At 43.4% G+C, this 27811-nt stretch overlaps 2 protein-coding genes across 2 annotated transcripts; one reads left to right on the top strand and one right to left on the bottom strand.

Moving 5' to 3' along the window:
• Window positions 1-5569: 5569 nt before the first annotated feature.
• Window positions 5570-18082, bottom strand: LOC106604648 (zinc-binding protein A33). Its single transcript, XM_014199501.2, has 6 exons — window positions 17492-18082; window positions 13770-13865; window positions 7384-7617; window positions 7140-7162; window positions 6763-6878; window positions 5570-6494 (listed from the first exon to the last, which is right to left on the bottom strand). Exons 1-6 carry the CDS (start codon window positions 18002-18004, stop codon window positions 5929-5931), a joined length of 1548 nt encoding a protein of 515 aa, XP_014054976.2. The 5' UTR covers window positions 18005-18082; the 3' UTR covers window positions 5570-5928.
• Window positions 18083-21754: 3672 nt separating this feature from the next.
• Window positions 21755-25226, top strand: LOC106604607 (endonuclease domain-containing 1 protein). Its single transcript, XM_014199430.2, has 2 exons — window positions 21755-22911; window positions 24408-25226. Exons 1-2 carry the CDS (start codon window positions 22624-22626, stop codon window positions 25035-25037), a joined length of 918 nt encoding a protein of 305 aa, XP_014054905.1. The 5' UTR covers window positions 21755-22623; the 3' UTR covers window positions 25038-25226.
• The last annotated feature ends 2585 nt before the right edge of the window (window positions 25227-27811 follow it).

Below are 27811 nucleotides of genomic sequence, written 5' to 3'. Positions count from 1 at the left end.
TCGTTACAGTATAATGTGTAGGCATAATTGCTGTTTCCACCTGTACCTTTACATCTAGCCAGAGGGGACTTTTATAACATTTCCATAGGCAAGCCACTGTATTATAGCGCTGTATTATTTTCCTATCTGATATAGCAACTGAATTAGACTATTCACATGACCTAACAGTTGATAAAGCGCTCAGCAGCTTTCCCTCAATATTGCCACAGCACTGTCCAGAATGGACGGTGGGCGGTTGGTGGGATGTTCACCCAATACCGCTCTGAATAAAATGGGCACTGGGTTCTCACGTTTCAACTCCTGCTATTACCGGCCTTTCTGTTCTATGCTTTAAAATATAACATTTTTCGCTGGCATTGAACCTGCGAACGAGGAACCCTTTGTCTCTCATTCAGAAACAATATTTCTTCATATATATATATTTATCTATTTATGTATGCGTGATCTAATTTCGATTGGACTGTGGCACTTGGTTTCTAATGAAAACCACCATGATCTTAATTCTGGAGGGTTGTAGGACCTAGGCAGGAGGATTATCCAGAGAGAGGCGAGGTGATTTGAGCGTCTCTGAGGGGACCCAGGTGTAGTGGTGTGAGGCCTAAATGATGTTTATGAAACACTGGGAAATGTATCTGAAATGAAACCCAGGGTTGTTTACTAGTCCAATCATAAATCGAAGTCCTCTCCTTGTTCCTAGAGATCTACCTGTGTGCCTATGATGAGTTATCTCTCCTTGAACAGAGAGAGAATGAGGGAGGGAGGGAGGGAGGTGATGGATGGATAAACAGTAATGTAAAACGGAAGGCTTGTGTTACTGGATGAAGATTAGCCTTGGAGTAATGCTATCTAATTACAGATAAGATAGACAGATGAACTAGAAGAACCTTCATCATTAATTTGCATTTGGAAGGTATTCAGACATCTTGACTTTTTCCACATTTAGTTAAGTTACAGCCTTACTAAAATTGATTTAAAAAAGTAAAATTCCCACATCAATCTTTACAAAATACCTAATGACAAAGCAAAAACAGGTTTTTAGAATGTTTTGCAAATGTATATAAAAAAAGAAATATAACATTTACACAAGTTTTCATACCCTTTGCTCAGTACTTTGTTGAAGCACTTCTGGCAGCAATTACAAGCTTGAGTCTTCTTGGGTATGAGTCTTCTTGGGAATTTCTCCCATTCTTCTCTGCAGATCCTCTCAAGCTCTGTCAGGTTGGATGGGAAGCGTCAATGCACAGCTATTTTCAGGTCTCTCCAGAGATGTTCGATCGGGGCTCTGGCTGGGCCACTCACGGACATTCAGAGACATTCCACTCCTGTGTTGTCTTGGCTGTGTTCTTAGGGTCGTTGTCCTGTAGGAAGGTAAACCTTTTCCCCAGTCTGAGGTCCTGAGCGCTCTGGAGCAGGTTTTCATCAAGTATTTCTCTGTACTTTGCTTCGTTCATCTTTCCCTCGATCCTGACTAGTCTCCCAGTCCCTGCCGCTGAAAAACATTGCCACAGCATGATGCTGCCACCACCATGCTTCACTGTAGGGATGGTGCCAGATTTCCTCCAAACGTGACGCTTGACATTCAGGCCAAAGAGTTCAATCTTGGTTTCATCAGACCACAGAATCTTGTTTCTCATGATCTGAGAGTCTTTAGGTGCCTTTTGGCAAACTCCAAGCGGGCTGTCATGTGCCTTTTACTGAAGAGTGGCTTCTGTCTGGCCACTCTACCATAAAAGCCTGATTGGTGGAGTGCTGCAGAGATGGTTGTCCTTCTGGAAGGTTTTCCCATCTTCACAGAGGAACTCTGGAGCTCTGTCAGAGTCACCATCGGGTTCTTGGTCACCTCCCTGACCTGACCTGACCTTATATAGACAGGTGTGTGCCTTTCCAAATCATGTCCAATCAATTGAATTTACCACAGGTGGACTTCAATCAAGTTGTAGAAACATCTCAAGGATAATCAATGGAAACAGGATGCACCTGAGCTAAATTTCGAGTCTCATATTCAAAGGGTTTGAATACTTATGTAAATAAGGTATTTCAGTTTTTAATTAATACATTTGCAAAAATGTCTAAAAACCTGTTTTCCGTTGTCATTTTGAGGTATTGTGTTTAGATTGATTAGGAAAAAAAATAAGGTCATCCATTTTAAAATAAAGCTGTAAGGTAACAAAATGTGGAAAATGTCAAGGGGGCTGAATACTTGCCGAATGCACTGTAAGTAGACTTAACATAGTTAACAAGTAAAAATGTTTTACGTTAGTCCATGTTAAGTCAATTTAAGAATAGTTGTGTGCCCATCTGAGGATACAACAGCCTGTGGTGTTATGTTGCAATAGACTTGTAATACCACATATATCAATTATGTAAAACACAAGCGTATACATGTCCAGCGCCAAATATAGAAGGGATTAGTATTTAACAGCTTTCTTATTTTTTCATATTGTATTGTGGTATAGTCTGGTAGCTTCTCGCTTATCAAGTTTAAAGTGTCAGATATAGAAGGCTGAAACAATGGCTGGGTGATAATCCTACACACAACACACAACACCACACACACCACACACTTCCTCCGCAGACACGCACCTGTTCCCGCTCACACACAGCACACTCTCACACACAGACACACACGAATTTAAGACACATGGACTCTCAGGACTCAGCACCACCTTGACCCTCTGCTCTAATCTGAACCCCTTTCTGACCAGTTAGTTCTACCAAAAATAATTTAGCACCATCATTCAGCATCAACATGTAACATGTTGAAATGTTGAACGCAGCCTCTGTCAGCGCCAGGTGTCTAATTTCCAATTAAGGTTCATGGCTCAAGGTATACATGTTTGTCTGTTTAGGCACGCCAACCTGCACATAGTAATAGGGGATCCTATTACTATGTGCAGGTTGGCGTGCCTTGGGAGGATGGGTGTGGTGACAATGGATTGTCAGTATGTTCATGCCAAAGTTGCCCGTAACCACTGGTACCTGTTCCCCTTCTCCCATGGCATGCCTTCCTGGGTATGTATTTTGTGTGTTGGCCAGAAATAATACGAATATTGATTGAAATGTAATACATTGATAGACGATTGAAAACCTATGTTCTGATGGAACTCAGAGGATGATTTAACCCTGTTGTACTTGTCAGCAGTGATTGTACGGAGCGCTAGACGCTGAAGGTGGTGTCCGTGAGAAGCCTTCATTGAGTTGCTTGAATAATTGAGATTGTGAATGAAACGTACATGTTTGTATATCCCTGGCATACTCCACTCCCTGATGCAAAGAACCTGTGTATTTTAGATTAGTCCGAGGACATCACCTCGTGTACAAAGAAGATGGCGTAGTATGGCCACATGAATCATATTTTAGGTGTTAAATCCCCTACGTGACACATGGATTTTAATCAGTGATTTCTTAAGTGCAGCTCTTAATCATTGAAAGCTCGTTCTCTTTTGTTGCCACCAGTGTGAGAATGACATGTAGGGTGGCCGTTGTGTTGGACTGAAATAGAACAACAGTCTGAATACACCGTAGTCAAGCTCTAAAGAACAGCCACAGTTCATTATCTGCATGTTCCCAAACAACAGGCCAGACATATGACATGTACATGTGTTGATAGAAAGCTCAGAAACCAAACCTATGTTATTAATTATTAGGTATGTTATTAATCATTAGGTATATTATTAATTAGGTATATTATTAATTAGGTATATCATTAATCATTAGGTATGTTATTAATCATTAGGTATATTATTAATTAGGTATATCATTAATCATTAGGTATGTTATTAATCATTAGGTATATTATTCATCATTAGGTATATTATTCATCATTAGGTATATTATTAATCATTAGGTATATTATTAATTAGGTATATTATTAATTAGGTATATTATTAATTAGGTATATTATTAATCATTAGGTATATTATTCATCATTAGGTATATTATTAATCATTAGATATATTTTTAATTAGGTATATTATTAATCATTAGGTATATTATTAATCATTAGGTATATTATTAATTAGGTATATTATTAATTAGGTATATCATTAATCATTAGGTATGTTATTAATCATTAGGTATATTATTCATCATTAGGTATATTATTAATCATTAGGTATATTATTAATTAGGTATATTATTAATTAGGTATATTATTAATCATTAGGTATATTATTAATTAGGTATATTATTAATCATTAGGTATGTTATTCATCATTAGGTATATTATTCATCATTAGGTATATTATTAATTAGGTATATTATTAATTAGGTATATTATTATTCATTAGGTATATTATTAATCATTAGGTATATTATTAATTAGGTATATCATTAATCATTAGGTATATTATTAATCATTAGGTATATTATTAATTAGGTATATTATTAATCATTAGGTATATTATTAATTAGGTATATTATTAATCATTAGGTATATTATTAATCATTAGGTATATTATTAATTAGGTATATTATTAATCATTAGGTATATTATTAATCATTAGGTATATTATTAATCATTAGGTATATTATTAATCATTAGGTATATTATTAATTAGGTATATTATTAATCATTAGGTATATTATTAATCATTAGGTATATTATTAATCATTAGGTATATTGTTGATCATTAAGTATATTATGAATCATTAGGTATATTATTAATTAGGTATATTATTAATCATTAGGTATATTATTAATTAGGTATATTATTAATTAGGTATATTATTAATCATTAGGTATATTATTAACCATTAGGTATGTTATTAATCATTAGGTATGTTATTAATCATTAGGTATGTTATTAATCATTAGGTATGTTATTAATCATTAGGTATAATAGAGACATGAGGGGTGCCATAAGTAAGCTTGGGAGGGGCTGAGTGCAGGGAAAACGATCACATGTAGCAGTACTGATAAGGAACCGTTTAAGGCCCATATCACTCAGCTCCCTGCCTAGCAATAACGATGCAATGTTTGGCAATAAGGAGGAGACTCCACCCAAAGTGGGGTATGTATACTACCACGGGTGAAACCATGTTTTTGTCTAATGCAGCTGTATTGACCCTCTGGGAAGAATAAACTTGGTTTAAGCTTTCATAGTGTCCTTTGAGTTTGTACTCTGAAAATGAGAACCTAACAGTGTGATCTATCTGTAGAACGACCACATTGTGGATGTAGCACATTTTTATTCTACAATCAGCCAATGTTTCCACCAGACCCTTTACTCTACTGCATCATTCCTATCTCCCCCTACCCCCAAACACACACACACACACACACACACACACACACACACACACACCGGGTGGGTATTGTGTTTGAGCGCCCTCCAGTGGACTGAAATAGAACAACAGTCTCAATTCACTAAAAGTCAAGTTCATTATCCGTCACAATGCTACCCCGAAGGTTATCCACACACACACACACACACACACACACACACACACACACACACACACACACACACACACACACACACACACGCACACGCACGCACATGCACGCACACGCGCACACACAGCTTTCATTATGTTGCTATTGGAGTCAGTTAGTACATGAGTAGAATACCTTTTCACATGTACAGTATATACTATTTTATTAAAACGTCAAATACACTGTCATCTTACTATGTATACTTTATAGAATAATACTATGAAATTGTCATTTAATGTTCGCACTGTCCATTTGTAAGGATAAGAATGTTATATTTAAGGTACTTTTCAATTCGTTTTTCCCATGTAGCTTACTTTAAAGTCCACTGGCATGTGCTCTCTTCAAACACAAAACATTTGTCCTTTATGTTACCATGGATAAACAGTGAACACTGGTATAGTGTTAGTACATTAGTGAGTATGATGCTGTACAGCTTTTCTAACCTTTCTTGTATTTGGCTCTCAGTGTTCTCTGACATTTGCTAACATCTCTCATGCCTCTGGGTCTGGGCTAACAATAATAAGAGGTTCCCGGTTTCTCCCGTTGATGATTGGCCAGGGGTTGAAGTAGGGGAACACCGGCTCTGTGAACGTGGTGTCGGAGAATGTGAACAGGTGACTCATATCCCCTGCGTCGTAAAACGCCACAACACCCCTCCCGTAGTCCAGGTACACCCCTACCCTCCTGGGGGGGCGAGGGGGGTGCAGCAGGCTCTCCTCGTGGTTGGTGCAGGCCTCGTACTCGCTCCCGTCCCGCCCGTCTCTCATCACCAGGGTCCAGAAGCCATCGTCTGGACACAGGCTGATCTTGTCCTTCCTGTTGACCGAAGCGGCTGCCACCCCCAGCCCCCAGGCCGTCTTGGTGCCCACCTCAACCACCCAATAGTGTTGCCCTGAGGTGAAGGCCTGGCTGCCCAGGACGATGTTGTAGCGGGTGAAGCGCTCAGGGTTGTTGGGCAGGTTGGGCTGGATGTCCCCCACACTGACCTGGGTGCAGCACGGGGACACCCACAGCCTGGGGTAGGCTGTGTCTGGATCCAGAGTCACTGCTGTCACACCTAGGGAGAGACAGAGGCATTCAAATATTAACAACAGCTATTGGGTGTGAGGTCGAGTGTTAATCCTGGTGTATGCAGGCCAGCTCATAGGTGTGGTTGGATACTGTTAGGTGCAGTCAGGTTTGATAGAATGCAATCAGGTGGACCCTGTGGTGAAATGTGGTCACATATGTGAGAGCTGTGAACTAATGGATTCAGGTGTGGTCTACAATGTGGTCAGGTTTGGGTGAGGTGTGTGTGGTCTAACTCTATATGGCTGTGGTTGTACCTGGCTGAAGCCCAGAGTTCATCCTCCTCCAGGTGCGGTATTGCAGTGGTCCCAGGAACTCCCCCTCCTGCAGATCCACACGCACCTCCGGGGGGCGCTCAAACACACTCTCCGTCCTGAGAGACGGAGAGAGAAAGAGAGATAGAGAGATAGAAAGAGAGAGACAGAGAGTTTCATTTACCTAGAAAGGCCTGTTTCTGAGTCTTTATCTAATTTACAAAGTACCCTTATAGAACAAATAAAGATGAATGAAACACTGTGGAACATTGGGTTACCTTTTTTGTTGTTGAGTTAATTCAATCATGTGGAGTCATGTGGATGTTGCAGAGCTCTATGAGCTGTAGCATCAAATAACAACCATGGATTTAATGACTTACCCTCCAATAAAATCTTTGATTCCCTGTAAGAAATAAAAACAGAGATATGAGGCCATGCTGAGACACGCACACGCTCTTCTTCTCCTACTCAGAAACCTTCTACCCTCCTCTTTCCCTTTCCCACTGTCCCTCTAGTTCTTTTTCCACCACCACCCTTAACCCCTTTCCCTCCCTCCTCTAAAATCCATATTTCCTCCCTTCTATCTCCTTCCCCCTCTCCTTTCCTCTTCCTCTCTCCTCTCACCCTAAGTTGTGCCGGGTTCTCCTCCTCTCGGAGTTTGATGTGAAGCTGGTCGGCGGTTTGCTCTAATTGGCCGATTTGCTCTGTGGTGTGTTTGAGGGCCTCCTCCAATTGGTTGAGCCTCTTTTCCTTCTCCCTCTGCAGTCTCTCCTTCACTCTCTCCTCCTCCTGGAGAAGGAACTCCCTCAGACGTCCAAACTCTGCACTCACCTGCACCTCCATGTCCCCAGCTCGCTCCTGATGTGGGGAGAAACAGAGAAAAAAAATTGTGTTACAGACTGGGTATGGAATACATTTAAGGGACTTTGTTATTTTTTTTATTCACCTTTATTTAACCAGGTAAGCCAGTTGAGAACAAGTTCTCATTTACAACTGCGACCTGGCCAAGATAAAGCAAAGCGGTGCGACAAAAACAACACAGAGTTACACATGGAATAAACAAACGTACAGTCAATAACACAATAGAAAAGTCTATATACAGTGTGTGCAAATGTAATAAGATTAGGGAGGTAAGGCAATAAATAGGCCACAGTGGCAAAATAATTACAATTCAGCAATTAAACACTGCAGTGATAGATGTGCAGAAGATGAATGTGCAAGTAGGGATACTGGGGTGCAATGAGCAAACAAATAAATAACAGTATGGGAATGAGGTAGTTGGGTGGGCTATTTACAGATGGGCTGTGTACAGGTGCAATGATCGGTAAGCTGCTCTGACAGTTGATGCTCAAAGTTAGTGAGGAAGATATAAGACTCCAGCTTCAGTGATTTTTGCAAAGCGGCCAAAGAGGAGTTGGCTTTGGGGGTGACCAGTGAAATATACCTGCTGGAGCACGTGCTACGGGTGGGTGCTGCTATGGTGACCAGTGAGCTGAGAAAAGGCGGGGCTTTACCTAGCATAGACTTATAGATGACTTGGAGCCAGTGGGTTTGGCGACGAATATGAAGCGAGGGCCAGCCAATGAGAGCATACAGGTTGCAGTGGTGGGTAGTATATGGGCTTTGGTGACAAAACGGATGGCACTGTGATAGACTACATCCAGTTTGCTGAGTAGAGTGTTGGGCCAGAAGTATACAGAATGGTGTCATCTGCGTAGAGGTGGATCAGAGAATCACCAGCAGCAAGAGTGACATCATTGATGTATACAGAGAAAAGAGTCAGCCCGAGAATTGAACCCTGTGGCACCCCCATAGAGACTGCCAGAGGTCCGGACTACAGGCCCTCCGATTTGACACACTGAACTCTATCTGAGAAGTAGTTGGTGAACCAGGCTAGGCAGTCATTTGAGAAACCAAGGCTGTTGAGTTTTGACAGAGTCAAAAGCCCTGGCCAGGTCGATGAAGACGGCTACACAGTATTGTCTTTTATCGATGGAGATTATGATATCGTATAGGACCTTGAGCGTGGCTGAGGTGCACCCATGACCAGCTCGGAAACCAGATTGCATAGCCGAGAAGGTACGGTGGGATTCAAAATGGTCGGTGATCTGTTTGTTAACTTGGCTTTCGAAGACTTTAGAAAGGCAGGGTAGGATAGATATAGGTCTAACAGTTTGGGTCTAGAGTGTCTGCCCCTTTGAAGCGGGGGATGACTGCGGCAGCTTTCCAATCTTTAGTAATCTCAGACGATACGAAAGAGAGGTTGAACAGGCTAGTAATAGGGGTTGCAACAATTGTGGCAGATAATTTTAGAAAGAGAGGCTCCAGATTGTCTAACCCAGCTGATTTGTAGGGGTCCAGATTGCAGCTCTTTCAGAACATCAGCTATCTGGATTTGGGTGAAGGAGAAAGGGTGGAGGCTTGGGCAAGTTGCTGTGGGGGGTGCAGAGCTGTTGACAGGGGTAGGGGTAGCCAGGTGGAAAGCATGGCCAGCCATAGAAAAATGTTTATTGAAATTCTCAATTATAGTGGATTTATCAGTGGTGACAGTGTTTCCTAGCCTCAGTGCAGTGGGCAGCTGAGAGGAGGTGCTCTTATTCTCCATGGACTTTACAGTGTCCCAGAACTTTTTGGAGTTTGTGCTACAGGATGAAAATTTCTGTTTGAAAAAGCTAGCCTTGGCTTTCCTAACTGACTGTGTATATTGGTTCCTGACTTCCATGAAAAGTTGCATATCGCAGGGGCTATTCGATGCAAATGCAGTACGCCACAGGATGTTTTTGTGCTGGTCAAGGGCAGTCAGGTCTGGAGTGAACCAAGAGCTATATCTGTTCTTAGTTCTACATTTTTTGAATGGGGCATGCTTATTTAAGATGGTGAGGAAAGCACTTTTAAAGAACAACCAGGCATCCTCTACCGACGGAATGAGGTCAATATCCTTCCAGGATACCCGGTCCAGGTCGATTAGAAAGGCCTGCTCGCTGAAGTGTTTTAGGAAGCGTTTGACAGTGATGAGGGGTGGTCGCGGACCAATTACGGACACAGGCAATGAGGCAGTGATCGCTGAGATCCTGGTTGAAGACAGCAGAGGTGTATTTAGAGGGCAGGTTGGTCAGGATGATATCTATGAGGGTGCCCGTGTTTACGGATTTAGGGTTGTACCTGGTAGGTTCCATGATAATTTGTGGGAGATTGAGGGCACCTAGCTTAGATTGTAGGACGGCCGGGGTGTTAAGCATATCCCAGTTTAGGTCACCTAACAGTACAAACTCTGAAGATAAATGGGGGACAATTAATTCACATATGGTGTCCAGGGCACAGCTGGGGGCTGAGGGGGGTCTATAACAAGCGGCAACATTGAGAGACTTATTTCTGGAAAGGTGGATTTTTAAAAGTAGAAGCTCTAACTGTTTGGGCACAGACCTGGATAGCATGACAGATCTCTGCGGTAGATTGCAACTCCACCCCCTTTGGCAGTTCTATCTTGGCAGAAAATGTTGTAGTTGGGGATGGAAATTTCAGAATTTTTGGTGGCATTCCTAAGCCAGGATTCAGACACGGCTAGGACATCAGGGTTGGTGGAGTGTGCTAAAGCAGTGAATAAAACAAACTTAGGAAGGAGGCTTATGATGTTAACATGCATGAAACCAAGGCTTTTACGGTTACAGAAGTCCAAAATTCAAAAGGCACTCGCACATCTGAGCAATCTTATTGCAGGTGCATGGCAACAGTTGAAACAGGATGAAGGAAAAAGGAAACTGCACACTGCTCTTGATGGTATCACTGATATTTAATAAGCTTACGTATCGGCCTCACGGCCTTCGTCAGAGCTTTTGTGAATTTTCTGAAAACAGCACCTCTATGTAGACCTAGCCCCACCCACATCCATTCCACGCATGGAAAGGGGTTGGAGGCAAAGGAAAAATAAATAAGTGCTACCAAACATAATATGCATTTCACAAACACTACAAAAGTGTATAAATAAGATGCATTAAACACGTCCATAAAACCACAATGAGGACATAGCAAGTTTTCATTAATCATTGGGTACATCATACGAAAAACATCAGAGTAATCTTAAATAGGCACATAATTCATGTTCAAATTCACAACATAACATACATAGGCATTTCATCATTAAGTCCTTTAGGAAATAATGTCTGGAGGGTGAAAATCCAAAAACATTCTATTTTGCTTGACTTTCTCTATGCCACAAAATCTAAAGGTAGAAATGTCATGTTTTAGGTCATTAAAATGTACTGCGACTGGATAATCCCTGTCGTTTCGCCTGATTTTACTTTTATGTTCACTAATTCTCTGTTTGAGAGAGCGGGAGGTCTTACCGACATAGCAGAGCCGACATGGACATTTAATAATGTAAATAACATGGGTGGTGGTGCACGTAATGATATCATTTATTTGAAACTGTTTTCGGTTACAGAAGTCAACAAATGATAGCGCCTGGGGAATAGGGGTGGAACTGGGGGCTACAGGGCCTGGGTTAACCACTACATCACCAGAGGAAAGAGGAGGAGTAGGATAAGGGTACGGCTAAAGGCTATAAGAACTGGTCGTCTAGTGCGTTGGGGACAGAGAATAAAAGGAGCAGATTTCTGGGCGTGGTAGAATAGATTCAAGGCATAATGTACAGACAAGGGTATGGTAGGATGTGAGTACAGTGGAGATAAACCTAGGCGTTGAGTGACGATGAGAGAGGTTTCGTCTCTGGAGGCACGAGTTAAGCCAGGTGAGGTCTCCGCATGTGTGTGGGGTGGGACAAAGGAGCTATCTAAGGCATTTTGTGTGGGACTGAGGGCTCTACAGTGAAATAAAACCGTAAGAACTAGCCAAGACAGCAGTAGACAAGGCATATTGACATTAGAGAGAGGCATAAAGCAATCACAGGTGTTGATCAGGAGAGCTCAGACAACAACGGTTAAATGGCAATGAATGGGCAGAGCGGGTCTGTTAGGTACATACAGGACCTGAGTTCAAGGCTGAGGCCGACAGGTAAACTAAATGAAGGACCGTGTTATTGAAACAGTCCAGGGGGCATCAGCTATGTAGCTGAATGATCATAGGGTCAAAAGAGCAGCAATAGGTGAGTCAGAGTGCCGTTCGGTAGTCACTACTACGCTAGGAGAGCAGGGGACACAGCGTTCAGAAAAGCTAGCGGGCCGGGGATAGTAGATGGTTCTTCGGTGACATCGTAACAGAATAGCCTGTTGAGACCACATCGGGCGATCACGTCGGCAGTCCAGTTGTGATGGATTGGCGGGACTCTGTTTCGACAATAAAGGCTCCAGGCCAATTGGCAAAGGAGGTATTGTAGCCCTAGAATTAGCTGGTATATGGGCCTAGCTCAATGCTAGCTGGTGCTTGCTTCGGGACAGAGGCGTTAGCTAACAGTAGCCACTCGTTTGCAGCTAGCTAGCTGCAATGATCCGGTGTAATGATCCAAAGCGGCAGGAATCCGGTGATATGGTAGAGAGAAGCAGTCCGATATGCTCTGATTTGATATCGCGCTGTACAGACTGGCAGGTCTTGTCCGAGCTAAGGCTGGATGATGATGGGGAAAAGGCGAAGACCGCTAGCCGTGGCTAACAAAGACTAGTAGCTAGTTAGCTGGCTAGCTCCTGATGGAAGTTCCAGTTATAAGGAGTAAAAATAGCAGATCAGTACCACATTGGGTGAGTCGGGTTGCAGGAAAGTATATTTAGGTGGTAGATAGAAAGTGAGATTAAGATATATACAAAAAAGACCTGCTATTTACACGGGATAAGACAAAGACAGATACACACATCCTACTGCAAAGCCATCTTGGATTAGCCCACTGAGCTTTAGTCATGGTGTTAGAGCTAAAACAAGTTTTTACTTTTTTTATTTTATTCAACCTTTAATGATACAAGTAGGTCCATTAAGAACCAATTCCTATTTACAATGACGGGCTTTCCAGAGGCGGAGACAGCAATGATATAGAACAATACACAACAAAGACAACACGAAGCACAAAACAGACACACATGGCAACATTTCAATAACTGATCATGTAAGGAAGAAAGAAACGCAGTGTTCCATTAAAATCTCAGTCAGTTTACTGAAAATAATCAAAAGAAAAGGTCACACATCTCAGGAACAGCTAACCACCTCCGCTACACACACACACACACACACACACACACACACACACACACACACACACACACACACACACACACACACACACACACACACACACACACACACACACACACACACACACACACACACACACACACACACACACACATTTTATGGCTAGATCATTGACATACATCCTTACTTACTTCCTGTGCCCTACAGAGAGACAGAGGGAAGTGAAAGATCGAGTGACTGTCAGAGAGTAAGTTTGTCAGCATGTGTCAGACAAACAGACACATAGACACACAGGGCATTCCTCCTTAATGGGGCCCACATGCTCTGTTCATCTTAAAGGCAGGACTCTACCGCCCCCCTGACATCCTGCACATTCCATATCTGCCTTAGACACATACGTACAACGCTCTTATAGACTTTACCTTGTGAGGTGAAGCCTGTGTTAGAACACAGAGGGGGAGTCCCGGGGCCATTCTAAATTCTAGCATTGACCTTATCACTGCTAAGTGCTAACTAAGGCCAGTATTTTACGTCACTCTCATGGTGTGTGCTTACATTAGGTGTGTGAGAATATGTGTGTGTGTGTGTCTGCAATGTTTCTGAGAGGAAGAATGGGTGAACACTAATCCCATAATCTGTATCATAATCTCAGAGTACCATTGTGCATTAGACATTCCCAACAATCCAATATTTGATGTGACACCTGTCAACATAATCATATTGACAAAGCCTTTATAATTCAACTCATTTTCATGTGCTTGGGTGAGACAACGCAGGAGAATGTTCCATGGTCAACAGAAATTCTGGTTCGGACTAGGGGCACCGCAAACCAGAATCCTCTCACTGACGCACACACACACACGCAGTCAGTATACCTTGATGAGCATGATCTTGTTGTTGGTCTGGACCTGATGGAGAGAAGCCTGTCCTGTCTGGAGCTGTACTTTCTCCAGGGCTCTGGACAGCTTGTCCTGCAGAAGAGGAAGAAGGGAAACAGGTCATACACGGACACACACACACACACACACACACACACACACACACACACACACACACACACACACACACAGAGAGAGACATAGTGAAGTTAAGAGAATAGAACTCATAAAACAGAGTATGTTTCCGTTATACAGAGATTGAATTAGGCATAACTCTCTTGTCAATAATAAGATGTACTGTTTTGGATCCTCTGTAGTCTCTCTGACAACAAGCTTAATGTAACTCATATGATCCAAGAGCATTTACAACTAACTGGACCCATTTCAACAAGTTACCCAAATGTACCCAAACAAAGTTAGAATTTAGACGGGTAAGATTTGTAGAAACAGTGTGGTGACAGGTATGTCACCAAACATCCACGGCAAATAAAACAGGTTTAATATGTCTGGGAACTAAACCCTGACAGCGGCATGCTGAATTCCTCTCGGAGTATAAACTCACACTGACCTGAGTGGCTGGTTTAAAGGTCCTGAACAGTCATCCTGAAAAGTACTTTTTCTCTCATGGCCAACTACCAGGAAATTTGAAAAGACAAGATGAGTGGGCGGGGATCTTATATTCATAGGGTCGCCTTGACTGACAGCTCTTTGAAATGCCTATGTAAAGTATAGGTCGACCGATTCTGATTTTTCAACGCCGATACCAATACCGATTATTGGAGGACCAAAAAAAGCCGGTGCCGATTAATCGGATGATTTTTTTATTTACTTGTAATAATGACAATTACAACAATACTGAATGAACACTTATTTTAACTTAATATAATACATCAATAAAATCAATTTAGCCTCGAATAAATAATGAAACATGTTCAATTTGGTTTAAATAATGCTAAAATAAATTGTTGGAGAAGAAAGTAAAAGTGCAATATGTGCCATGTAAGAAAGCTAACGTTTAACTGCCTTGCTCAGAACATGAGAACATATGAAAGCTGGTGGTTCCTTTTAACATGAGTCTTCAATATTCCCAGGTAAGAAGTTTTAGGTTGTAGTTATTATAGGAATTATAGGACTATTTCTCTCTATACAATTTGTATTTCATATACCTTTGACTATTGGATGTTCTTATAGGCACTTTAGTATTGCCAGTGTAACAGTATAGCTTCTGTCCCTCTCCTCGCTCCTACCTAGGCTCGAACCAGGAACACATCGACAACAGCCACCCTCGAAGCAGCATTACCCATGCAGAGCAAGGGGAACAACTACTCCAAGTCTCAGAGCGAGTGACGTTTGAAATGCTATTAGCGCGCACCTGCTAACTAGCTAGCCATTTCACATCGGTTACACTAGCCTAATCTTGGGAGTTGACAGGCTTGAAGTCATAAACAGCGTAATGCATTGCGAAAGCTGCTGGCAAAACGCCGTAAAGTGCTGTTTGAATTAATGCTTACGAGCCTGCTGGTGCCTACCATCGCTCAGTCAGACTGCTCTATCAAATCATAGACTTAATTATAATATAATAAACACGAGCCTTAGGTCATTAATATGGTCGAACCCGGAAACTATCATCTCGAAAACAAAAGTTTTTTTTCTTTCAGTGAAATACGGAACCGGTCCGTATTTTATCTAACGGGTGGCATCCCTAAGTCTAAATATTGCTGTTACATTGCACAACCTTCAATGGTATGCCATAATTACGTAAAATTCTGGCAAATTAGTTCACAACGAGCCAGGCAATGAACGCAAGAGCAGTGACACAATTTCATGTTAGCAGGCAATATTAACTAAACATGCAGGTTTAAAAATATATACTTGTGTATTGATTTTAAAGAAAGGCATTGATGTTTATGGTTAGGTACATTGGTGCAACGACACAAATGCGCTTGTTAAATCACCCGTTTGTCGAAGTAGGCTGTGATTCGATGAGAAATTAACAGGCACCGCATCGATTATTTGCAACACAGGACACGTTTGATAAACAAGTAATATCATCAACCATGTGTAGTTAACTAGTGATTATGTTAAGACTGATAGTTTTTTATAAGATAAGTTTAATGCTAGCTAGCAACTTACCTTGGTTTCTTGCTGCCCTCGCGTAACAGGTAGTCAGCCTGCCATGCAGGCTCCTCGTGGAGTGCAATGTAAGGCAGGTGGTTAGAGCATTGGACTAGTAACCAGAAGGTTGCAAAAACGAACCCCCTAATCCCTCCTGAACAAGGCAGTTAGCCCCCGTTCCTAGGCCGTCATTGAAAATAAGAATGTGTTCTTAATCTGACTTGCCTAGTTAAATAAAGGTGTAAAAAATAATAATCGGCAAATCGGTGGCCAAAAATACCGATTACCGATTGTTATGAAAACTTGAAATCGCCCTAATTAATTGGCTATTCCGATTAATCGGTCGACCTCTAATGTAAAGCAACTTAGATGCAGTGAGCAGTGTTGCAGTAAAATCATCTCAAGCAAATTTGGTGATACACAAAGCAACTCAAACAATATTAAAATTGCATCAATTATATATATACAGTACCAGTCAAAAAGTGTGAAAAGCTGTCATCAAGGCAAAGGATGGCTACTTTGAAGAATCTCAAATATAAAATATATTTTGATTTGTTTAACACTTTTTTGTTTACTACATGATTCCATGTGTTATTTCATAGTGTTCATGTCTTCACTATTATTCTACAATGTAGAAAATAGTAAAAATAAAGAAAATCCCTTGAATGAGTAGGTGTGTCCAAACTTTTGACTGGTACTGTGTATGTATATATATATATATATATATATATATATATATATTTTTTTATACATCTCCCATTTGGCATCTCTTGTGATGCGGTTCACAGCAGCACTGACGGATGTGTTGACATGACAACTGTGTCAAAGTTTTGAATGAGCTTCCCCCTTTGCTCCATGCTGGCTCAAGACCTCGCTAGCCAGTAACTACCTAACACCAGACAGATGAAAGGGGAAACATATAAATATCTTTGCCATAGATAGGGTAAACTTTCAATTATATTTGCTGACACCCTACAGTCACATTTTGGCACCAGTAGCTATATAAACAATGCCCCTCTGCAAACATGCCTTCTCCAATGTTGGTTACAAGGCAGTATTTATTTAAATTAAGTAAGAGAATATCATGTTACCATTGGTGTATTATAATGAGAGTTAAGGTGATGTCACCTTGTCCCCTTCATAATGAATCCAAGTGTTTGACATGGGGAGGGGACCAGTAACTTCATGATCAAACTTGATCAATGTAGAAGCAACAGTAACTTTTAATAATTTGGTCATCATACTTTGATCGGGTTTCCTTCAAATATAATCCAATTTCATTAAAAACATGATATTGACTGTTCGTGACCTTTAAAATAACTGTCATGTCAGGTAACCATGTAAAAGACCCAATTGTCTTAAAACAATTTTTTTTAAATAACACTCCTTGCTTGGGTCCAAACTTGTTAAAAAAAATATCTGATTTAATATAGTAACTTTGTACATTTTGCAGTTTCAGATTTATGGGCAGGTTTTAGCATACCTGATGCATTCCAATGCGCCAGGTCCCTGTGACAGTGATGTATTATTACCCCATATGTATTTCTGAAGCAAAACACCTATATAGGTAGATATATAAATACTAAATATTGTTCCAGTGTTACCTTGTAGTTCTCGAACGCCTCATTGATGGGGATGACGTTGTGCGTCTTGTGAACTCGGGACATCCCGCACACCAGGCAGATCGCGAGCTGATCATCTTCACAGTATAGCTTCAGCTTCTCCTCGTGCTCCTCGCAAAGGTCGGGCTCGTGGCGCTGAGAAGAACCAGTGAAACTGAAACCGGAGCTGGGCATACTGGCCCCCCGTTGTCGTTCTTCTGTATCCTCCTGCGTGCGCTCCGCGTCCCCGGGTTTCAAATCCATGGATCGGGCTCTCCTCACGCTGTCCACGACGTTACACAGAAGCGAGTTAGGACGCAGCTTCTGAGGGCATGTCTTCCGGCACTGCGGGCAAGTCGGGTGCTCGTCGGACTTGGCCTCCCAGCACTGCGTAATGCACACACGGCAGAAGTGGTGTCCGCACTCGAGGATCACCGGCTCACGGAAGAGGTCGAGGCATACGGGACAGCTGAGCTCGCTATGTAGCTCCTCAAGCGCGCTGGCATCAGTAGCCATTCCGAGCCGTCTGCTCACTGAAGGGACAGGGGGTTGAGCTCAGAAAGTAGCTGGTTGATGCAGTGGAAAAGTTCACTCTTCCGTATTTGAGAGGGCGTGGTCTGTCTGAACTGACAGTGTCTGAGCTCCTCTGTTTCACGGAAGAGGGTGAAGACATGCGTCTACAAGTCCACAGATCCCGCGGTTAGCCGCGTACTGAACCAGGTGTCTCCCTGGCCCAGTTTCATGTAGGCTCCTAGTTCCTACTTCTATACATCCCTTAAGCGTTCTTGGATCTAGAAGGGACTGGATAGTTGAAATGGAGCATCTGGGCTATAGGAGTTGCCTAAATGTAATGTAACTGTAATGTAAATGTGTCCAGGGTGAAAGTAGATATCATTTATTACGGGTATGGGACACCCAAGTGCGTGCACACATTTGTTTTATAGCCTAGGGGTGTAATCATATAGAATTACTTATATAGAATCCCTATTAATTTAATAAATTATATCTGGGCCTAGTAGCCTAGGCCAAATAAAGATTTGTCATATCACCGTTAACATGCAATTCCTTTTAACATAGGCGGCCCGTGGGTTTCAAGTTTGAGGAAGCTCATTTTCACCATAAAAAGACACCCTTATATCCACGCATCCTCGCATTTGCAAACTTATGTAAGATAGCTTACTATGCCTAATGTGATGATTAGATTGGATAGTCATATTTTAGGCTAATATAACTCAAACACTCAAAAAAGACTGTTCAATGCAGTGCGCAGTGGTGTAGAGTCGGCCTAGGCTATAGCCTATCAGATATATTTCTTGTTGGCCTTTTATCTTCACATTCCATGCTATTATGCAACATTTTACATGAATGGAGACATTAGCAGAATATTTTTTAATAGCCTACGATAAACATTATACGGTAGCCTACTCTGCCGACACTGAGAAATACAGTATGACATCCAAAAACAAACTAAACCCAGTCACTGACCCAATGATAAAGACGGTGAATATGCACACTCACTGGGGATATGTCCGATGTTCTCCACTGGTGCCAATAAGATAGGCTACTCTTTTTACAGCAATAGTAATTTACTTTCCAAACGGGTTTTCCGCAATTGTATTTTTAAATATTGCGATATGCCTGGCTGTGTCTCTTTGCTTTTTACTGACAGTCACAGCTCAACAAACTGCTATTTGCCCTAAATTGCGGGCCCTTCCGTCTGTTGCTATGCGATTTAAAACAACCCACAGCTTTTTCTATTTATTAAAGAAGATAATGATCCTCTGTGGCCAAATCATGCTTTCTGGTATAGTAGCCTATTTTAAATGATTTTGTTTTGTGTATAGACAGGAGTAAGCTAATTAGGCTATATCATTTTGGCAGTTTTAATTCAATTACATTTACATTTACGTCATTTAGCAGACGCTCTTATCCTGAGCTACTTACAAATTGGTGCAACCACCTTATGATATCCAGTGGAACAACCACTTTACAATAGCACACCTATATATTTTTTGGTGGGGAGGTGGGTTGGGGGGGGTTAGAAGGATTACTTGATCCTATCCCAGGTATTCCTTAAAGAGGTGGGGTTTCAGGTGTCTCCGGAAGGTGGTGATTGACTCCGCTGTCCTGGCGTCGTGAGGGAGCTTGTTCCACCATTGGGGTGCCAGAGCAGCGAACAGTTTTGACTGGGCTGAGCGGGAGGCGAGCAGGCCAGAGGTGGATGAGCGCAGTGCCCTTCTTTGGGTGTAGGGACTGATCAGAGCCTGAAGGTACGGAGGTGCCGTTCCCCTCACAGCTCCGTAGGCAAGCACCATGGTCTTGTAGCCGATACGAGCTTCAACTGGAAGCCAGTGGAGTGTGCGGAGGAGCGGGGTGACGTGAGAGAACTTGGGAAGGTTGAACACCAGACGGGCTGCGGCGTTCTGGATGAGTTGTAAGGGTTTAATGGCACAGGCAGGGAGCCCCGCCAGCAGCGAGTTGCAGTAATCCAGACGGGAGATGACAAGTGCCTGGATTAGGACCTGCGCCGCTTCCTGTGTAAGGCAGGGTCGTACTCTGCGAATGTTGTAGAGCATGAACCTACAGGATCGGGTCACCGCCTTGATGTTAGCGGAGAACGACAGGGTGTTGTCCAGGGTCACGCCAAGGCTCTTAGCACTCTGGGAGGAGGACACAATGGAGCTGTCAACCATGATGGCGAGATCATGGAACGGGCAGTCCTTCCCCGGGAGGAAGAGCAGCTCCGTCTTGCCAAGGTTCAGCTTGAGGTGGTGATCCGTCATCCACACTGATATGTCTGCCAGACATGCAGAGATGCGATTCGCCACCTGGTTATCAGAAGGGGGAAAGGAGAAGATTAATTGTGTGTCGTCTAGCGAGAATAGGAGAGGGCCTAGAACTGAGCCCTGGGGGACACCAGTGGTGAGAGCACGTGGTGCAGAGACGGATTCTTGCCACGCCACCTGGTAGGAGCGACCTGTCAGGTAGGACGCAATCCAAGAGTGAGCTGCGCCGGAGATGCCCAACACGGAGAGGGTGGAGAGGAGGATCTGATGGTTCACAGTATCAAAGGCAGCAGATAGGTCTAGAAGGATGAGAGCAGAGGAGAGAGAGTTAGCTTTAGCAGTGCGGAGAGCCTCCGTGACACAGAGAAGAGCAGTCTCAGTTGAATGACCAGTTTTGAAACCTGACTGATTTGGATCAAGAAGGTCATTCTGAGAGAGATAGCAAGAGAGCTGGCCAAGAACGGCACATTCAAGAGTTTTGGAGAGAAAAGAAAGAAGGGATACTGGTCTGTAGTTGTTGACATCGGAGGGATCGAGTGTAGGTTTTTTGATAAGGGGTGCAACTCTCGCTCTCTTGAAGACGGAAGGGACGTAGCCAGCGGTCAAGGATGAGTTGATGAGCGAGGTGAGGTAGGGGAGAAGGTCTCCGTAAATGGTCTGGAGAAGAGAGGAGGGGATAGGGTCAAGCGGGTAGGTTGTTGGGCGGCCGGCCGTCACAAGTCGCAAGATTTCATCTGGAGAGAGAGGGGAGAAAGAGGTCAAAGCATAGGGTAGGCCAATGTGAGCAGGACCAGCGGTTTCGTTTAACTTAACAAATGAGGATCGGATGTCGTCAACCTTCTTTTCAAAATGGTTGACGAAGTCATCCGCAGAGAGGGAGGAGGGAGGGGAGGGGGAGGAGGATTCAGGAGGGAGGAGAAGGTGGCAAAGAGCTTCCTAGGGTTAGAGGCAGATGCTTGGAATTTAGAGTGGTAGAAAGTGGCTTTAGCAGCAGAAACAGAGGAAGAAAATGTAGAGAGGAGGGAGTGAAAAGATGCCAGGTCCGCAGGGAGGCTAGTTTTCCTCCATTTCCGCTCGGCTGCCCAGAGCCCTGTTCTGTGAGCTCGCAATGAGTCGTCAAGCCACGGAGCAGGAGGGGAGGACCGAGCCGGCCGGGAGGATAGGGGACATAGAGAGTCAAAGGGAAATCTTGTCCTAGCCTTATGGACGCGGTGCCTATGCCAATGTTGCAAAAACACAACCAGTCATGTTAAAGCCTAGTCACGGACTCCTCTGACACACTCCGGGGTGAAAGTAAGCTACTACAGCCTACCAGCCTACTGACAAAATAAATATTGTGGGTACGCCGTAATGGTAAAACGTGAGCCTATTACAATTACCACAAAATCCCGAAAAAAATACAGTGGACGTGTAGGCCTAACCTTCAGGCTACGTGTAGGCTTAACAATCACAGATCTCATTACAATACACGTAGGTGTTTTGTAACACATTTTTCTTTGCATTCATGAATTGCAGTTGCACAGTGCATTGTTGGGGGTTGGATGCTGGAATTATTTTGTAAGTGGACGAATGTGCGCGGGTAGTCTACAGGTGAGTGTTTAACAGTCAGATATTAAACCAGGTGTTGTCCTGAGGATTGGAAACGTTCCAGAACACTGCTTTGAAAAGCTGAGGCTGGTGATGAGTCAGCACTCTGATTAAAGGCTTTTTGAGGAAGGAGAAGGGAAACTGATTACGCATAAACACACTTGAACCTTAATCTATATCCATCAGTAGGATGTCAGCAGCTTTCCATTCCACCAAGGGGGAATGGGAAATACCTATGGATCTTCAAATGAAACCTGCTCTCTGTCACATTTTGGGTGCCAGTAACTCTAGTTTCACTCAGTCAGCTCAGTTTCAGTGACCTGCGTGTCAATTTAATGCAGAGGCTCTTTCAATTTCTGTTCCTATAATAACCTCTATCATGTAGTGACCATGTGTGTCCCAGAAGGGCTGTATATTTCCCAGAAGACACTATGGTCAGCACGGGGAAGTTCAGTTGCATCTCAAGGAAACAGAAGGGGAGGAGAGGTGTCAGATGAAAGTGTCACCCTCTAAGTTTCTACTCACTGGGTATAAAAGACCTTGGAAGCTAGGTTGATAGAAGACCGCTCTCCATCGATTACACAGGTGCCTCAACAGACAGTGAACAGAAGAATAGGGCTCTCTGTAGAGAATTGAACTGAACTGAGTTGGGCAGGAGTGGACTGAGCTAAACCACATTGGACGACAGTCAGTGACTAGTTTCGGCTGATAGATACACAGGCTTTTCTCTATAACACAAACAGTCCAGCGCTCAGCAGGAGGATGCCTGTCTCGTGTAGGGAGGCTCTGCTCATGCTTCTAGCCAGTCTTGGAGGTCAGGTCTGGGGGGAGGTGGGTGACTTCACCCCTTGCCTCCGTTTCTTCTACATGGAGACTCCCCCAAAAGGCATGGGGGGAGAGGGGTACCAGCCCATCTGCCAGCGCTACAGGAACCAGTACCACTTTGCCAGCCTGTACCAGCGCCAGCGCCGTGCCACCCTCTACTCTGCCTACATACTTACCCCTGGAGGAGGCAAACGGCCCAGGAACAAGTGGATGTATGAACCACAGGTGAGGAGTATTTCTCTGTGTGTAACTGTGCATTAAATTCAGGGTCTATTCCATTTTATTCTACTCAATTCAAGAAAAAAATACTATTTATGGTGTGTGTGTATAGGTGTGGATGTGGGCTTGTGTGAAGCCAGGAGTTCTTAGAAAAGTGGTTAAGCAGTGTGACTTCTCTCAACCAAAGCAATTAAAACAAAGTGATAGTTATGTCATCTGGGAAATATTCTGTTTCTGTTTCCCTTCTTAAATTGTGATTTCCAGGAACAAAAAGACTGGATCATAATCGAAGCTTGGAAGCTCTGTTTATGTTTTTATTTTCTTATACCCAACAGCTCAGAGTAAATACCAGTGGTAGAATTTGTTATTACAATGTAATAAACACTGTAATAAGCACTGTAAAAAGATGGGGGGAAACATGTGTAAACATATACACTACCGAGGCCCATTATCAGCAACCATCACTCCTGTGTTCCAATGGCATGTTGTGTTAGCTAATCCAAGTTGATCATTTTAAAAGGCTAATTGATCAATAGAAAACCCTTTTGCAATTATGTTAGCACAGCTGAAAACTGTTGTTCTGATTAAAGAAGCAATAAAACTGGCCTTCTTTAGACTTGTTGAGTATTTGGAGCATCAGCATTTGTGGGTTCGATTACAGGCTCAAAATGGCCAGAAACAAAGACCTTTCTTCTGAAACTTGTCACTCTATTCTTGTTCGGAGAAATTAAGACCATTCCATGCGAGAAATTACCAAGAAACTGAAGATCTGTTACAACGCTGTGTACTACTCCCTTCACAGAACAGTGCAAACTGGCTTTAACCAGAATAGAAAGAGGAGTGGGAGGCCCCGGTGCACAACTGAGCAAGAGGACAAGTACATTAGAGTGTCTAGTTTGAGAAACAGATGCCTCACAAGACCTCAACTGGCAGCTTCATTAAATAGTACCTGCAAAACACCAGTCTCAACGTCAACAGTGAAGAGGCGACTCCAGGATGCTGGTCTTCTAGGCAGAGCTGCAAAGAAAAGCCATATCTCAGACTGGCCAATACAAATAAAAGATTAAGATGGGCAAAAGAACACAGACACTGGACAGAGAAGCTCTGCCTAGCAGGTAAGCATCCCGGAGTCGCCTCTTCACTGTTGACATTGAGACTGGTGTTTTGTGGGTTGGATTCGCTTACACAACTTATCAACTTGGATTAGCTTACACAACGTGCCATTGGAACACAGGAGTGATGGTTGCTGATAATGGGCCTCTGTACGCCTATGTAGATATTCCATGAAAAATCAGCCGTTTCCAGCTACAATAGTCATTTACAACATTAACAATGTCCACACTGTATTTCTGATCAATTTGATGTTATTTTAATGGACAGAAAACAAAAACAAGAACATTTCTAAGTGACTTCCAACTTTTGAACGGTAGTGTAGGTTGAACTAACTTTCTCTCTGTGTCGGTTATAGTCTCAGTGTTCCCTCTCTCTCTCTGTGTTCTTAGTTGGCGTTCTCCGGTGCCAGTCCAGAGATGCATAGTTTCCCGCGGCGTGGGCCCGTGGACCAGAATGTGGTGGAGAGCCAGGCGGTACTCCAGGACTACATCAACTCTTCCTACACCAAGGGTCACCTCAACCCCAGCCTGCACCACCAGAACCCAGAGGACCGCCGGGCCACTTTCACCCTCACCAACGTGGTCCCTCAGCGGGCAGCCTCAAACTCTGGCCCCTGGGCTCAGCTGGAGGCTGAGGTGAGGGCCCGGATGGGTAACTACTGCATTGGGCCGGCGTATGTGGTAACAGGGGCATTGTCATACCTCTCTGAGCGCTGGATGGCCAACCGGGTAGCAGTGCCAGAGTACATGTGGTCTGCCTACTGCTGTCCCTCCTACAACTCTAGTCTCCCCGCCTCACAGAGACCCTACTTCCCATCATATGCTGCTGTGGGCCGGAACGACCCCCTTAGTGGTGGAGAGATTGTGCCGGTGGACCCCCAGGCGAAGGCCTCGGTTCGGGGGTACGATGTGAGGCGGATGCCCCTGGACACCGTGGAGACTATTCTACAGCAGAGACTGGGCGTCCACATCAGCCTGTTTCACAATCAATGTCTGTGGGCTGGTGTGGTAGTTAGGTAATGGGCTGTCGTATGGGCTGTCCCTGTTCACTGAAAAATAAAATCTACAGTGGAACATAATATATTTGGTGATTTAAGATCTTTGAACTAGTTTGCAGACCAGTCATGACAGACACACAAACGCACACGTACACGCACAGACACACACTGACACACACAAACACGCACGCATGCACGCACGCACGCACACACACACACACACACACACACACACACACACACACACACACACACACACACACACACACACACACACTGGGTGGGTATTGTATTTGAGCGCCCTCCAGTGGACTGAAATAGAACAACAGTCTCAATACACTAAAAGCCAAGCTCTAAAGAACAGCCAGACAGTTCATTATCCGTCACAAAGCTACCCCGAAGGTTATCCACACACACACACACACACACACACACACACACACACACACACACACACACACACACACACACACACACACACACACACAGCTTTCATTATGTTGCTATTGGAGTCAGTTAGTACATGAGTAGAATACCTTTTCACATGTACAGTATATACTATTTTATTAAAACGTCAAATACACTGTCATCTTACTATGTATACTTTATAGAATAATACTATGAAATTGTCATTTAATGTTCGCACTGTCCATTTGTAAGGATAAGAATGTTATATTTAAGGTACTTTTCAATTAGATACAATATACATAAATATATGATAACAATGGCATAGTCCACACACTGCTAACAGATTTCTATAATTTGAACTTCCCAAACCCAAAACTGTGAAAGGAATTGTCTCCAAATACAAATGAAACCTTGCTCACGTGTTGTGCAGCATTTGTGTGTCAAGGTCACTGATAAATGCTGATCACATGAATTTTGACATGAGCTTGAGAAAGGGGGGGAAATCCTCCCATAGATATATCTGTTGTGAATCCGGTTGTGACTGGAAAAAAATGCCATTGTCAAGCAGCACTTCCTAAGGTTATCAGACCAGGACTGGCACACTCGCTCAACTGAGTAGCTCTGCAGGTGTAAGATAAGCTGAGTGTGTGTGTGTGTGCGTGTGTGTGTGCGTGTGCGTGTGCGTGTGCGTGTGTGTGTATGCGTGTGCGTGTGCGTGTGTGTGTGTGTGTGCGTGTGCGTGTGTGTGTGTGTGTGTGCGTGTGCGTGTGTGTGTGCGTGTGTGTGTGTGTGTGTGTGCGTGTGCGCGTTCCAGTTGGCTTAAAAGAAGACATACTTGTGCTGATCAAATAGCATGGGTCCTCTCATGCTAAATCAGCTTGTCAAGAAACAGGTATGTCTTACTGCAGAAAGAGCACTGGTAAATTCTCCTGGGCCATTAGACAACCTTGTGGGTGGCCAAACCCCTACGTGACTGGAATGTTTTCCCAGTCAGAACAGAGATGCCCAATCCCAACCCAATCCAGGCACCTGCCTCTCCTCTGGCCCAGATCTTCATCACTATGAACGGTGTTTGTCGATGTCTGTAGCCATGTGAACACACTCCTCCTCCTTGATCTTACAGTCCATCCCAGAGTGTGTATGAGTGTGTTTCAGATTGTGTGTGTACAGAAGTGGGCACTGGCTCTGTAGGGAGAGAGAGGCTACATAAAGTTATTGTGTGTAGTAGTGTTATCGGTCAGAGGAAGGCCCTAAAAATTGTCAAAGACTCCAGCCACCCGAAGTCACAGTCTGTTCTTTCTGCTACCACACGATAAGGTTGTAGCCTACCGGAGCGCCAAGTCTTGGACCTAAAAAGGCTCCTGAATAACTTCTACCCCAAAGCCTTAAGACTGCTGAACAGTTCATTAAACGGCTACCCAGACTTTCTGCATTTTACCCCCTACCTACATGTACATAGTACTTCAATCAATCACCTAACCAAATCTATATGTACATATTACCTCAATCCCCCCAACTACCTCATACCCCAGTACAGTGACTCTGTACCGGTACTCCTTGTATATAGCCTGTATATAGCCTCGTTATTGTTATTTTATTGTGTTACTATTTTCTTTTATCTATTTATACATTTTCTTACTTTTTAACTGCATTGTTGGGAAAAGACTCGTAAGTAAGCATTTCATGGTAAAGTCTGCACTTGTATTCAGCGCATTTGATGAATAGAATGTGATTTGATTTGATTTGGACAGGGGGGATATCCAACTGCCTTCTCTCAGTAGCAAACAAGTACAGTATGAGAGACAACTGACACATACTGAACGGTCTGAGGGGTGTTTTTCACAGATCCTCTGGATTCACCTGCTCCTCTACATGATCCACAGCAGAGTCTTCAGCTGGTGATGGCTTCTCATAGAGCTCAGCATCATCAACCTGAAACACAACAGTTAACACTGCATCACAACCTCTCTGGAACTGTGTTCTGCATCTGTAAAGGCTTTATTTCTGGTATCGGAACAGTCCTTGCCCTCCTGATGACCTCACCTCTCTGTTGATGATGACATGCCATGCTCCTTTACTCTCATTCAGCTGGATGTTGCTGGGGGTCACACGGGTCACATGACTTGACCCGGTTATTTTTCCAGAGGTAGGAGAGGGCAGTCCATCACCTGTTCATTGTCACTAGGCTCCCTTGAAACCACTGAGCTACAGGGAGGGAGGGAGATGAGGAGGGGAAAGTATCAATTTGACTAGATTGGTTAGAAGTTCATTAGGATGACTTCTATCCAACTGGTGATTGTGCATGTGCATCCTTGAGTAGCCATGAGGCCCAATCTCACAATATCAATCTGAAATAGAGATGTATGTGATTCTGTAAAGCTGCAATGC

The sequence above is a fragment of the Salmo salar genome, chromosome ssa05, assembly GCF_905237065.1.
Source record: "Salmo salar chromosome ssa05, Ssal_v3.1, whole genome shotgun sequence".
Lineage (NCBI taxonomy): Eukaryota > Metazoa > Chordata > Actinopteri > Salmoniformes > Salmonidae > Salmo > Salmo salar.
The sequence above is the reverse complement of the archived record's forward strand: the minus strand, read 5'-3'. Positions and strand labels throughout refer to the sequence as shown.